General features: G+C 33.9%; 1 protein-coding gene across 1 annotated transcript; it reads right to left on the bottom strand.

Annotated features, from left to right (window-relative positions):
• Nucleotides 1–7,151: 7,151 nt before the first annotated feature.
• LOC128743584 (protein quiver) lies at nt 7,152–11,544 on the bottom strand. Its single transcript, XM_053840183.1, has 4 exons — nt 11,511–11,544; nt 10,751–10,804; nt 7,881–8,027; nt 7,152–7,384 (listed from the first exon to the last, which is right to left on the bottom strand). Exons 1-4 carry the CDS (start codon nt 11,542–11,544, stop codon nt 7,152–7,154), a joined length of 468 nt encoding a protein of 155 aa, XP_053696158.1.
• Between the last annotated feature and the right edge of the window lie 2,442 nt (nt 11,545–13,986).

The following is a 13,986-nucleotide window of genomic DNA, read 5'->3' as shown; positions in this document are numbered from 1 at the left end:
CTCTTGTGAAACAAAGATAAATCACTCTCCGTTTGCCTTTGCTCAACAAATATCCAGATTCCACAGACTTTCATTGCGATGGTTTTTTTTTGCAAAATACACATTGTATGAGAATACAGTTATGCTTTTTCAACTTTGTGAGGAATATATGTGCTTTTATTCTTGTACCGGTTGTATCTATATTTGCAATTAAAACTAATCTAGTTCTCAGATTCGATTCGGTTCAATTTGCTATTGGAGCACAATAGAAGGTACAATCTTTTTACCTATCGCAAAACCGAAATGTATGACGATTTCAATCTGTTTCTTGTCGTAATCAAGCGAACTTGTAACGAAAAAATAATTTAATGAACAAAACCCTTGCAGATAAATTGCAGAAAATGAACTTTTGTCCTCCTATTGATTCCGATAGATCACAGGGTTGGTGATTTCGCATCTATTATAAAAAAACAAAAAGAAGGTTAAGATGACACTTAACCTTATTATGTCTTTTTTATGTTTCCCTCACATCTCACTTTTAATAAAGGTTCTATTTCGCGTACAATCCTGGTACAATAGAACGTAAACATAGTCGCTTGAAAAACGATTGTTTGAGATTAGACTTCCAGTTAATTTATATACTGTAAAGTCGACGTAACAATGATTAACAAATTCCAATAACATCTGAGGGGTTAAACACTTGTTGTTTTTTCGTTTGAAAATAATCATTGTTGTACATTAAAATGTGGGTATAAACTTAGTTTTTACATAGAAAAACGTTAGATTGATAATTTTTAGCGATAACAATATATAAGGGCAGTAATATTCTGGAGCAAAGCAAATTCATATTCTACGAAAGCGAATTGGTCTGCTCCATGCAGGCAGCTCGATACCGCATCATTGTGCCTAAATTAGTTTGGATATACACTTATTGTCACGCCTTTTGCTTATTATACAGGATAGTTAAACGAGCCCGCGGTAGATAATACTAAGCGTGTTAAGGTACTGTAATCAATAATTGAATTGCATATGTCTGATTTGAGAGTGATCAATTCAACAGTTTGCAGATGTTTGTCAGATTAGTAAAATGAATTGAAACCTAAAGTTTTCGAGTTTGCAGAGACACGCAATATAAAATGGGCAATTTTATTTTATATTTGAATTACTTTTCTTTAATCAGAATAAAATCTTACGGTACGCAAAACAGAAAAAATAATGTAAGGCAAATACACAGGTGCGACCATGCGGCAAGAACATTAAAATTTCAAACGGTGCAAAAAATTGGAAAGCTTTATCTAAAAAGTAAAAACAGTATAGTTAACTTACATTCATTCATATACCACACATATACAATTTAACGAAAAAAAAAATTCTCAAAACGGATTATAGAGCATGCAATATTTCAGCTTATTCGTTCTGGTTTCGCATTATTTGCTAAGTTGAAACTGTAATCAGATGAAAAAGCGTGATGTTACCGTGAAGTGATGAGATATCAGAATTACGTTAATAGGCAGCAATATAGGAATTGCCGTTACAGTTATGTCTGACAATCACGAAAGAAGCGCCGGTTCTGAGCACATATTTACATTAAAATACATTTTTTTTTTCGAAATATAATGAAATAAATAATTTTCTGCAAAAATCCCAGCAGCCTACTTTTTTCTTGCAGTCTTTACTCGGGTAAATGTTGGGTTAAATATGGGCAGAACAAATTGTAGCGAAAATGTGGAAAAATTAAAATAATTAGGTATCCAAGATAGAGTAACTAATGATTTGGAATGTTGGCAAACTAAAAAAGGTGATTCGGAGCTAGACAATATTTGTCCTTTTATCTTCTAAAAACCCCTTGTTCAAACTACAGAAGCGTCAAAAATAAGAAACAATTCAAAGCGTTTATCAGAGGTTATAATTTACTTTAAACGTCAAAAGTCAGTCATTGTGAAATAGATAAATACATTAAATCTGGCGAGAATCGAGTTGACTTTAAATAGGCTATCTAATTTTCTGATGATTCGATGATTTTGCGTTATAAAACTAATTAGCTCTGAAAATAGTTATAGATTTGGGCTAATCTGCAATTATCATTTTCATCGAACAAATGTAACGTACATATTAATTAAAAGGCTACATCTTAGTCTTTATAATATACCATTTGAGGAGTGTAGTATTTAAAGTATGACCCTTCTTCAAAAGTTTAACATGTTTCGAAAATCATAATTTTCATTGACAATGCAATTCATTCTTTAAAATTATAACCAAAATTTGACAACTATATCACGATGGAGTGCAACGGGGTTTATATCGTGAAAAAAACAAACTTTTAAACAGAGATCAATGTTCATGAAATTGCTGAAGGGATTAATGTTTAAACCCTATGAATAATTTGACTGTTCGACAGTCAAAATTCATCCAGTTTCTACCCGGTTTGTATAACCAAATTCGCTTTAAAGTAATCCACACGATAAAATTTTGATATAAGCTGAAACTTTTTGCAGTAGGAATTACGTAAATAATATCTCCCCCCTCAAACCTACACATACGAGCCCCAGCCAATGTCATTCTCGTTTAGTGACGTAACTGTAAATTTCTCCGTAAGTCAACAAATGTAGGTACTAACGAGTTGCTGAGTTTGATACAGGAATGAATTTTCCACAACCTTTAGAGGAGTAAATACAATAGACAGTGTGTTTTCTACGTTTGACAGGCCTAAACGTGGGACAGGTTTCAAAAGTGGGACTAAGAGCCACGTGAATTCATAGCATAAGCAAAAGACGAGACTCACTAACTACAAATGAAGTCGGGTCACTCGGTTTTATGTTCTTTGCATTGTCTCTTTGGTAATCTGTAATTTCATTCTGTAGTCAATAAAAAAGTTCAAAATGAACTGAAAACAAACGAAAAAACGGTGTGTGCAATAGAATTCGTACGTATTTGGACTGCTATGGAAATATTTGAGTAAAAAAAAGTTGGATGCAAAAGTTGAAACACATCGCTAGAGTTGTTTTTGTTTGATATAACTAGAACAAGGGCGAGTAATAATAATTTTCCAGGAAATGCAATTATACTCAATATGTAGTTGCAAGTTTTTTATTTTGCTCATTTTTTTCTTGGAATCAATATTTTCGATGACTGCTTCAATGTATCAAAATATTCAAAGAATGCTTCTTTTTGTTCGTTTAACAATTATAAATTTTCCAAAAATGTGTATATCTGGTTTGTCTTACAGTATTCCGGGTGCATCTTATTACTTGTGACATCCATCGATTTATTTGAATGAATTAGTACGGTTTTACGCGTTCGATCATCGCCGTTGAATCCGTCATCAATTTAATTCGATGTCGCGTCTACGTGCAGCTTTCTTAAATTTGCTCTATGAACCAGATTGTTACCCCTATTAATTTTAACTATTGTGGTCTGGGGTAGTATTGTAAATAAGCTACAATCTCGTTATCATCAAAAATGTGCACAAAAAAATGAAGATATATTTTATGTTTAAATATATTCATTTAAAAGTGATTGAAGGTCTTGAGTCATAATTTCCATAGTGCCAAAAAGATGAAGAAGATTGGGGGTGGTTATCATTGTTTTATTTTCGCTGAAAACAAGCTTGTCTCATGCGTTGAAAATAAAGCTTATATTTTCAATAAATAGCGTCGAAACAACACGGGTATCACTTATTGTCTTAAAGAAATGCTGTTTATGCTAGAATTAATAATTCCAATAATTGTTATTGAAATTGTAAAAGGAATAATGCAATCCTTTATAAAGCTCATAAAGTATATAAATTTGAAGAACCAGAATTTTCGACTTTATTTAGACTTTCATTAGAAATGCAAAAAAATAAATGATTGTATCAAGTTACAACATAATTGCATATAAATGAAGTATTTTGGCAACATTGCAGTAGACTTAAATATGATAAACATATTCGAATGGGAATTTCATTGCAGTTCGACGGGGAACCTCTGTTACTGTTACTGTAACTGAAAAATTTAGCCTGTTTTTGTTCTGCAAGTTTTCAAAAGTTTTTGTTCTGTACTTCTGTGAAATTGTTCACCATTCAAAAATTTATCAAAAACGAAAAAGAAAATAATTGTAAAAGCGTAAATTTGTTACATTCATATTTAATCAATTACAGTATTTTTAAAACAAGAAACTAACCAGTTTTAGAATTTTCTTGCAAAATGGGATATACTGAGAAGCAAAGGCTTAACGTACACATAAATAGGTCTAGAACTTTGCAATCAGTTTTTTCTTGTTCATAACATGTAGAGCAATTCTAAGCTCGCACGCAATCCATCATTATTATGCAGTATTTGGGTAACATTTAGATTACGGATGTTTTATTTTTATTGTTTTAATATTCAATAAACATATTTAGGTTGTTAGTAAAGTATCTTTCATCATCTGTGGTTATTTTCTCTAGTGTAAGCTCTGATTAAATTTACAGAAAAAGAATCAGTAGTGATCAAACTGGCGTTTTTTTTGTTATGAAGCCAGAATAGGACTTCTTCCTATATCTTATCGTTATCAGAAGGCCCATTGTAAATAAAGGTATTCGTTACTCTAGGAATGAAATTAAATATTGTGCATTAGTTTGATTATAGAGCGTTAATTTTCTGAGATGATATCGAAAGCTGTTTTTAAAAGAGCGAGTAAAAAAACATTCGCAAGGTCTACTGTGCCTGTCAAATTCGTAATAGTAACAAAGCATGCGTTTGCTGTATAGTAGGCGCCATGATAAAATGTGATGAAAACTTTATATTTCCACCCAATTAGAGTTCAACTTGCTGTTTGTAAGTATATGTTCGTAAGGTATACTGAACTATTGATGAGTTTTCTATTTGGTATGATAATGCTTATGCATTCATGTGTTTAGAATATATTTATCAAGGAATCTGTTTTATCGCCATTTCAATCTAGTTTAAGATCCCATTACTTAGAAAAAAAGTAATTAACTTTAAAAAGAGACATATAAATTTGACAAAGTATACAAGATCTGTCACAAGTGAGAAGTAACAAACTAAATATTGTAACGTTAGCCATTTAACATCTCTGCTCTTTGAGAAAAAACTGGACAATTTTAAAAACCAAAAAATACGGTAAAATTTACAAGAAATATTTAAAACAATTTTTAACCTGCTGCAATTAATAAAATTTTAAATATTTGATTTCCACTTTATTGTGGACGACCAGAGAAAATAATCTGATGTAATTTACGATTTCGGTTACCAGTAGCGGTAACAAATAACACTAACTTTTGCAGTTGTAATGTTGTAATTTTGGCGAGGGGCATTCAGAAATTTTTGGTGAACCTATGATGAGAATGCAAAATCAGAAAAAAAGTTTACTCTGGACGGACGGTAGTTCAGCTCTCATTAACTCGTATTGTGTTTTGGCTTTCGTACAGTTTGCATGGTGCTTAGAGTATTTAAAGTAATATCCGACAATTTCCATACAGTGCCATACTATTTTGTATGAACGTCTTGCCGACTTCATTGAAATCATAGCGTTGCTGTTAGACATTCTGTAATTAGTTTACATGTAACGATATTTCCTAGAGCTTATTCGATCCAGTATAAAAGTATAATAGAAATAAATTGCTATTTACAAATGGATACGTCCATTAGCTGTGGCATTCCAGGGTGATAGGTAGCTTATGTCTGTTTAATAAATCGTTTAACTAAGACTGAATCAATAAAAAACTATGCATCTAATCACTTTTAGCTATCAAACTACCGCTAAGTTTTTGTATAATTGAAAAGGACTAAACTATATCTACTAGAAAATATCTCTGTATTTTTGCATAGCTCACGTTTCTTTTTTGCCTTTTTACAACTTCCAATGTCGTCATCAATCACAATATTGTTTTCTACAATTTTTATGGCTTTATGTTTCAAATTAACGGTCAACATCCAGCCGGTTGATATTCACGGTCTAGCTTGCATGGAGCGAAGATAAATTATGCATGTTTATAGAAACTTGTTATGATGCTAATGTTAAAAGGTAAAAATCTGACTAGATAGTAGAAAGTGATTAAATCGGGGAAAGGGTTCTAAAAATTCAAAAATCAAACCAAATAAAGTGTTAATTGCATGCAAGTACTAAGACAGACTAGACAAACAAATGAATTGGGTATTTATACAGCAAAGAAAAATCTACACTGAATGTTTCATAACTTATTGTGTGGCAATAGTGCACATAACATTCAGTAGATCTTTCCACATTGCGTAGTGAGTTTTTATAACATTTTATTCGTTTTGATGAAAACAAACTTTTACAATAAGACTGTCGCAAGCCATAGCTTTTTTTACCATATGGAAACGTTGATTTTTCAATACTATTGCTTGCAACGGCTCAATTGGGTGTCAGTTTTGCTTATCTTTTCTCTAAATTGCGTTCACTGAATGTTACTGTTTGTGTACGTAAAGTGAAACAATAATGGTCTTTAAGTTGTTTCCTACACTCTTTTGCTACACTACTAAAATTTTATTAGGGTCTTATACATCTTGGCTTATGTTGAATTAATACCAAATCGTTTTTGTTAGATAAATAGAGGATGAAATAAAAAAAATGATAATCTTAGGTAGGTAGCACTTTGAGTAGTTTAGGAAAACTTAACTCAAAGAATAATTTTATATTTATCTCGTTTAAAAGGAAAGGTAACGGAACAGTTAAGTTTTAGAAAAAAGTTTTAACAACAACATAAGATTTTGTAAAATTCAAATTTCCTTAAATGTGTGATAGTCGATTTCCATTCAACATTAAACATTGTCAATTGAACGTCACCGGCATAGTAATAGAACGGTGCGTCAATGATTATTAGACCGTATATTCAAGATCATGCTGACATTCCAGTAGGACTCTGTCAATAGTTAATCTAAATGATCTCAATTCTGTAACGGCCCTCGGAAATATTGTATGTTCTATGTGAGCCTCGTGTGAGCGTGCTAGAGCTAACTGCGGTAATGGTTATTAGGAATAAACAAAATAGAATGAAAATTTCCCATTAATTTTTTATGGAAGAATGTTGGAACAATTTTGTTAACCAAAAACGTATAATCTAACTGAGGGTTTTCAGGAAAATACACTATTAGAAGGTTTAATATTCATCTACCAACTGACAAATATAAAAAAATTAAGGAAAATTGATTCAGTTCAGAGTGCTCGGTTTACCGCAACACCCTTCGTGCCGTGTTTAGCAGATACACTGCTAGAACGCTACCGATACACATCTTAACGTTTAGATGTTTGGTAATGAGTATGCTAGGGCTTGAATTACACATATCTTCCTCACAAAAACACATATGACCATTGCCTGAACTTTCCATCATACACACGTGATCTACCATGAACAAGTTTATCTGTAATTGAGACGTGCACATTCGTCTTACAACTTCATAAGCTGAAATATTTTAAGATAAAATATTTTTAAAGCACAAATTTGTTACATTTCCAACAGCATTTTTTTGTATGAGAAAATAATGAGCAAACATATATAATGATGGATAATGATAGTACATAAGCGTGGGTGAGATATGGTAAGAATATAGAAAAAAGAGGAAGAAGAAGAAGAAAGGTTTATATTAATATATCGCTGTCGCTATTGCCTAAAAGTAGATTTATTTTAAATTAAATATTATTGTGTATAATAAATTTTTGCTTTTTAATGGCTCGTACGTGAAACATTATCTGCTGCTGCAAATATAGGTACATATACACATCAGACCTCTCTAGAGAATTTTAATTTGAAGCCTTGACTTGCACTCACATCCAATTTAAAGTCAAATAAAAGTTATCCTGCGGTTTCATTTTCTCCGACCTGTACTACTGTACATAATTTTAATCGATCAACAACAGAAGAAATGAGATGGACAACGGAGATGGATTTTCAAACTTACGCGTCCGCGAGTGTCGCACCATTTTGACGCAACACCCATTGCATGTCATCAACGGGGGCTGATCTCGTGGTAATGCCGTGTAGTTAAATGGGTCCTTGCAACGGGCATCCGTCCAACTGTCGCATTCGTAGCAATAGATCGATCGAGCTAGATTTATGTTTAGGCAATTTGTTGGCAAATGTTGTCATTAGCAATAAAGAAAAGCAAAAAAAACGTTAGAAATTTTATGGAATGCCATAATTTGAAAAGTTGATAATTAATAATACATATTTTCAAGTTTATGCTGTTTAGAACAAACACATTTATACATATTTTTACTTTGTTAATGTTTATCTGGTTAGTGAGCGTTATTTGAGACAAGCAGTGGGAAAGTTTTAAATAATGGTAAATTCTACGATCGTTTTCGTATTGATTACCACAAACATCAAAAGAAAAAAAAACTTCATTATCGGATAAACGAGCAAAAAAATGTTAATGATTTACGTTTCGCAGTCCTTGGACGTTTCAGCAAGACTCGGCACCATCTCACAAAGTGCGGGTGAACAAAAATTGGCTGAAAACAACGGTGCGAATTTCATTTCGACCATATAATGGCTCTTGTATTCATCAGATGCAACGCCAACGCATTATTCTTCCTGGGTCATTTTGGAGAAGGATCGTGGTAAAAATACACCAGCCTTGAAACACTGAAGGAAACCTTTGTCGAGCAGCTTGCGAATCATTTTTAACCATATCAAGACCATAGTAAAGGCAAAAGGTAGTTATATCGGAAGTAAGGCAGATTAATTGTTGACAGATCAAATGTAGTACCTAGGCTTTGCTTTGTTTTTTTCTAGTTCTAAAAGCTAAACGATATTTTTACAAAATAATATCAGTTTGTTCTGTCAATTCAAGATAGTCTCTTAAACTAGTTTTAGGGGGCTCCGTAGCCGCAAGGTTACCGAGTCTCTGCTTTGACAAGCGAGTGGTCGTGGGTTCGAATCTTAGTAGAATCAAGCCATTCGATGTCAAGTGACTTTAGCATGGGTTTATTCTCAGGCCCCTTATTTACCCTTTCTTCATGCAGAATTCTATATATTTACCTACTGAAGCCTCTTGACAGTGCCAAAGTCCCTCCTATAGTTAAGTGTACTGGTCAGAGGAACGAAGGACTCCTCGCCAGGGACGGCTATAGTATGGGATATTACTGGCAGCGAGGAATAAGTGGGTAAAGAAGAACAAGCTTTGAAGGAAGGGTAAACCCCAATACACACAAGCACGCATAAAAATTAATTAGCATATCGCTCACTCAATAGTGATTATAGCAAAAAGAAATGCAGTGCAGGTCATACAGCAAACACCTGGGCGAATTAGCACAATTTTATTTTAAGACCATTTATATTTCGTGCGGTTTTCGGCATTGTAAACTTATGTAAACAAAATAATTGAGCGTATATATTTTCCTAAAAAAAACCTTGTTTAAAATCTTTCTATAAACCGTTTACAAACATTGTTGTTACTGTGATACTGGATCAAATGGATTCCTTTACGGTCAAACCATTTTTTTTGTATGAATATCATTTTTACGACCAATATTTTGATCTATTGTGATGTCGTCCTCTCCGGTGTATTTTTCTGAATTCTGCAGTTTGTTCTTTGCAGTATCGATATGGAGTGAACGAATCACTTATTATCCGTGGTTGAGAATCGATGTTTACCACCCTTTTTCACTTCCATGGTTTTTAATATCTTTTAACCAGTCTTTAGGTTCTTAAGGACCAGGTTATAAAGTGCACATGGATAAGAGGTATCATAATGCACCTTGAGCCAGTACCATTCTTATAATCTTGCTGTGGCAAGGGACTTCAAAGCAAAGCATAGCCTAAATGCTTCATTTCGTTTTCGAAACTCGACCTTCTGTTTTTAATACTACGATCCTAGTGACTCTAACAGCCTCTCCCAGCTGAGATTTAAACATACGACGACTAGCTTATTAAACCAGCGTCGTACTTCGACGCCATCTGGAAGACAGCAAGAGGCTTTATTGTTGATAATCGCACAGTATAATATTAAAGAAGGGTAGGGGCTGCGCTTAAAGCGGCACTACTTGCTTTGACGGACTTGCTTCCGGATACTGTGGTATTGTACAGAAATTCTGCAGACTATCCGACTTCGGCACATCCTAGACTTCTTAACTCCCCAGGCGGATAAACCGTTAACGCCTAAGCGTGGGGCTTTCGTTCCCCTAACCCGTCGGGCAAACAAGTGTTCTTCATGTCAATTATATCGTCCAGTCGATTTGGCTTTTTTACTTACGCGATTTTTAAATTTATTTCGTTATGTTTAAAAATAATCAAACTATGGTTTCTCGGAAACTAATCAAATTATTGAAACAAACTATGTTCTGTTTTGTTGCTAGACGATTTGGAAACATGTTTATAACATTTGAGCTTTGCCACAAATCTTACCCCATAAACTTTAAAACAAAAGTCGGATTTTTTAGGATAAATTCGACTACTTATTTTATTCTGACAAATCGGTGACAGCAGACACTGAAGCCTGCAAGGGGTAGGTGGTATTAGAATAAAATAAACAGTAGAATTTGATCGAAAAAAGTATCGACTTTTCTTTCTTTAATTTTCGTATTCTATTACGACGCTCAACAGACAAGCTTTTGTTAATACTTTAGGAAAATAGACGTACATTTTAGCCAATCAACGATCGAATTACAAAACGTATCCGTGTTTACAGATTAATTTGTCACAGATAAACTTTTATCTTATTATATTTATTTTCTGTTTTCATATACTTATTTTCTCGTTTAACGTAATTTGTTGGTCACAGGTAATTGTGATACTCATGGCATATTAATAAGCAGGAATTAAGCTTACTTTGACACTCTGCCGACACTTGCGGTATCCAGTACCAAAACACTCCAACTAGCACTGAGAAAGCAGCATATTTTCAAGAAGTAGATAAAAGTTTTCGAATATACATATATGTAGTACTTCAAACAGAGTTGGTGAGATTTCATGATTAAAATGACTAGAAAAGAAATATCGTCAAAGTGATGGTCGAGGGCAGATCAGTAAATTAATAACATATAAACAAATATGATTATTCAAATCAATTTAACATATTCAAACATAAAATCATTCACATCAGCTCGTTAGACTTACATGGAAAACAATTGTCTGCTGAACTTAACTGAACTATTGTGAACATAACCACTTAGAGGGAAAAAAATAAACAAAAGCTCAGTCAACAAAAGTAGGTACTTTTTGATGGCAGTGAAGTTGTAGCGAAATGAATTGTATGATATTTAGTAACAGTGTCATTAGTTTCTTTTTACAATTTCTAAAGCAATTTAGCATATGTTTTATGTTCCATACAAAAAACAATCATGTGCTGTTGCTTGCGTTTTTTTAGATTCCAGTCATAGCAAAGGAAAAGCACATTTATTTTTGTTTACTAAAACCTTCTATGGTCGTTTTCTCATGAATGTGTCACCTGTGTGGTTTGAGTAGAAAGAGCAAATATGAAGTGAGAATAACTTTTCACGAAAATTCTCTTCACTGAAACTTCACGCGGTAAGTGATATGACAATCATGAGTGAGATGTTTAATCGATCGAATGAAGTACTCTCGTTACCTAAGGGTATCAGAATCCAATGCTTTCGTTCCATTCCTACTGTTGTTTTGATTCGATTGCTGGCGTATATAAAAATTGATTATCCTAAAAACGCTTCAAATTAGCTGAACAACCGCTTACTGCAAACCGTTTTCACAAATCTGTGAATATCACTTCGGCTAGTGTTTTTTTCTTTTTGCACCATTTGTTAAAGCTTCATTCGCACCGCAAAACTCAGTTAATGGAGTGGTTCTTCATGGTGTTGCTGCATATTGGAAATTTCTATTTCCGTTTGAGCTTTAACAGAGTATTCTTTTGCTGTATAACACAAGCTGAAGACAGATCTTCAGCTTGTATTTTACATTTTTTAGCGTTAGTGCATTTCACAGACAATTTGATTTAATTGTCACAATCTTCATTCGCCATCTGGTGAAAGCTTGTTGTGTACCATGTATCCTTTTCCTTTCCACTGAATTCTCACGAAAATGTCAAATTTTTTCATCTGTCACTTAAAAACTTATTGGCATCTTTTATAAGTTAATTTTTAGCTTAACACTTCACGAATACGTTATTTTCTGTAGAAATAATCTCGAACCTGCATTAAACCAAGTTTACAAAACGTACCGATGAAAAATGTTCATTTCCTTTGCCAGCCTTCAACATCCGCAATGCGACATTATAGGAAGAAAATTTTCCTACCCACTTGAGGCCGCTCTGGGATGGCGTGAAAATATCACTTTCGACGAAATCCTGCAAATGTACGACCTTCCCCGGCTAGCTAACTGGACCAAATAAAGTTTTATTTTATTTTTGAAGCATTTGAGCACTTAACTAAGCACAATTTTTACGTAGAACTACCATTGAAATACCTCAAGTGCACTTTTCTTATTTTTACTTTCAACATCGAGAGCACCCGTTTCGTCGGCTCCGTAGGTCAGCACAAGCGAAAAGTTGCGACGAGAGTAACAACGATGTGATGTGCGGTCCCGAAAGGTTTAATAAAATTTTCGCGAAAGAGCACACATCTCACTCACTTCGGCCCTAAACGTATTTCTCGTCGTTCGTATCGATTTTGTGAGACGATTATGGTTTCGGTCCCACTAGCGTTGCATACTACCTACCTCCAAGCCGAGTGGATACTGTTTGTGTGAGAAAATGTCTGTTGCTTGTTTGTCATTTGTCTGGTAGATACGAGAGGCAAAAATAAAGGAACGCAGAAAAGTGACTGCTGACTGCGAGAGCTTCGCTTCGAGATGTTGTCAAACGTGCGGCGAACTGTCGACTTGTTGGTGTTTACGTTGTTTGGGGAAACAGCAAACGGAGCAACATTAATAACAACTAGGCACTAGCATTTCATCGTTTCGATGGAGTCGCGTGGTGGGCGGTGAGAAAAGATTAAATGTATGAATATATTTCTTTAGAAACGTATTTACTATGATGAAATCAAATAAGTGTTTTACATCATGGCTTAAATAACGAAATCTGGTGGCTTTCAGCATTACTAAATTATTAACTTTTTGTTCTGTAATTGTAAACAGTACTCAACTGTTAATTTTGAAATTTCTATTTGACTTTTTTGAGGGCATTATTGGTCTGGTTACTCTACCTGCAGCAACGATCAATCAATCAAACCTATATTCGTTGGTTGTTTATTCCCAATAAAATTGGAAAATGACGTGAATGGCTCATAAATCAGCAAAAGCCGATTGCTAATGATTCTATCTCGATGTTTACGTATAGAAAAGTGTAAACAGTACATATAGAGGCGTATTTGTACTTAGCATGAATGGTGCTCATGAAACGATGGATTTAAAGTTAGACAACACTGCCAGAAGCGGTATCTATACGGTTGTGAAACGAAACGCGTTAGACGCGAGCTTTATGGAAAAGCTTTGAATTTTACGTTATAAAGGAATAATATTGTGTGGAAATTCATAATTAAATGGGTAATTTTTTCCAGTTAACGCAAGCGGCTACAGGTCAAATGACTATTCGACCGGTAGTCTTATGCGGATATCGTTGTCGTTACATTTAAGAGTTGGTTATCCTAAAATATGTAAATGGATGTTTAAGAAGCAAATTTTATGGTTGAATAGTTTTTAAGTTGTTTCTCAGCGATTGGCAATATAAATAAAGAAGATATTCTGTGGAAACAAAAAAAATCCCAAACACTTTGTTGCGTTATAGGTTTGTCATTAATGATTAATGATTTGTTTTCGAAAATGATTTTCTTGAAATGGAAGTGCAGTTGAAAAACGAATTTGTTATTGATACATCTACCTATCTACAGCTTTGCTACTCAGTTGGCAATGAGGTACAACCCAGGCGTAACAAGCCAGTCGTCGCACCTTCGAATTTTGACTGGCACAGGCTATAAGTGACAATGGGATCGTAGCACTAGTCCCGCAAAGTTCCTGTACTTAAACAACTGGTTGCAAAGTCCATCGAAAAACAGAAGGTCAAGTGTCGAAAATCGAATGTGGCACCTCTATGTTTT

This window comes from Sabethes cyaneus, chromosome 3 (assembly GCF_943734655.1).
Source record: "Sabethes cyaneus chromosome 3, idSabCyanKW18_F2, whole genome shotgun sequence".
Classification (NCBI taxonomy): Eukaryota; Metazoa; Arthropoda; class Insecta; order Diptera; family Culicidae; genus Sabethes; species Sabethes cyaneus.
Note: the sequence above shows the minus strand (reverse complement) of the source record. Positions and strands in the feature narration are given on the sequence as shown.

Bases quoted from the DNA above. Each gene is read 5' to 3' on its own strand.
- LOC128743584 (XM_053840183.1), bottom strand. From the start codon at position 11,544: ATGGAACGAAAGCATTGGATTCTGATACCCTTAG. The intron at 8,028-10,750 runs GTAAGCTTAATT...ACATAAATCTAG, and splicing joins AGTGTCGGCAGAGTGTCAAA to CTCGATCGATCTATTGCTAC. The intron at 7,385-7,880 runs GTAAGTTTGAAA...AAAATATTTCAG, and splicing joins GGTGCGACACTCGCGGACGC to CTTATGAAGTTGTAAGACGA.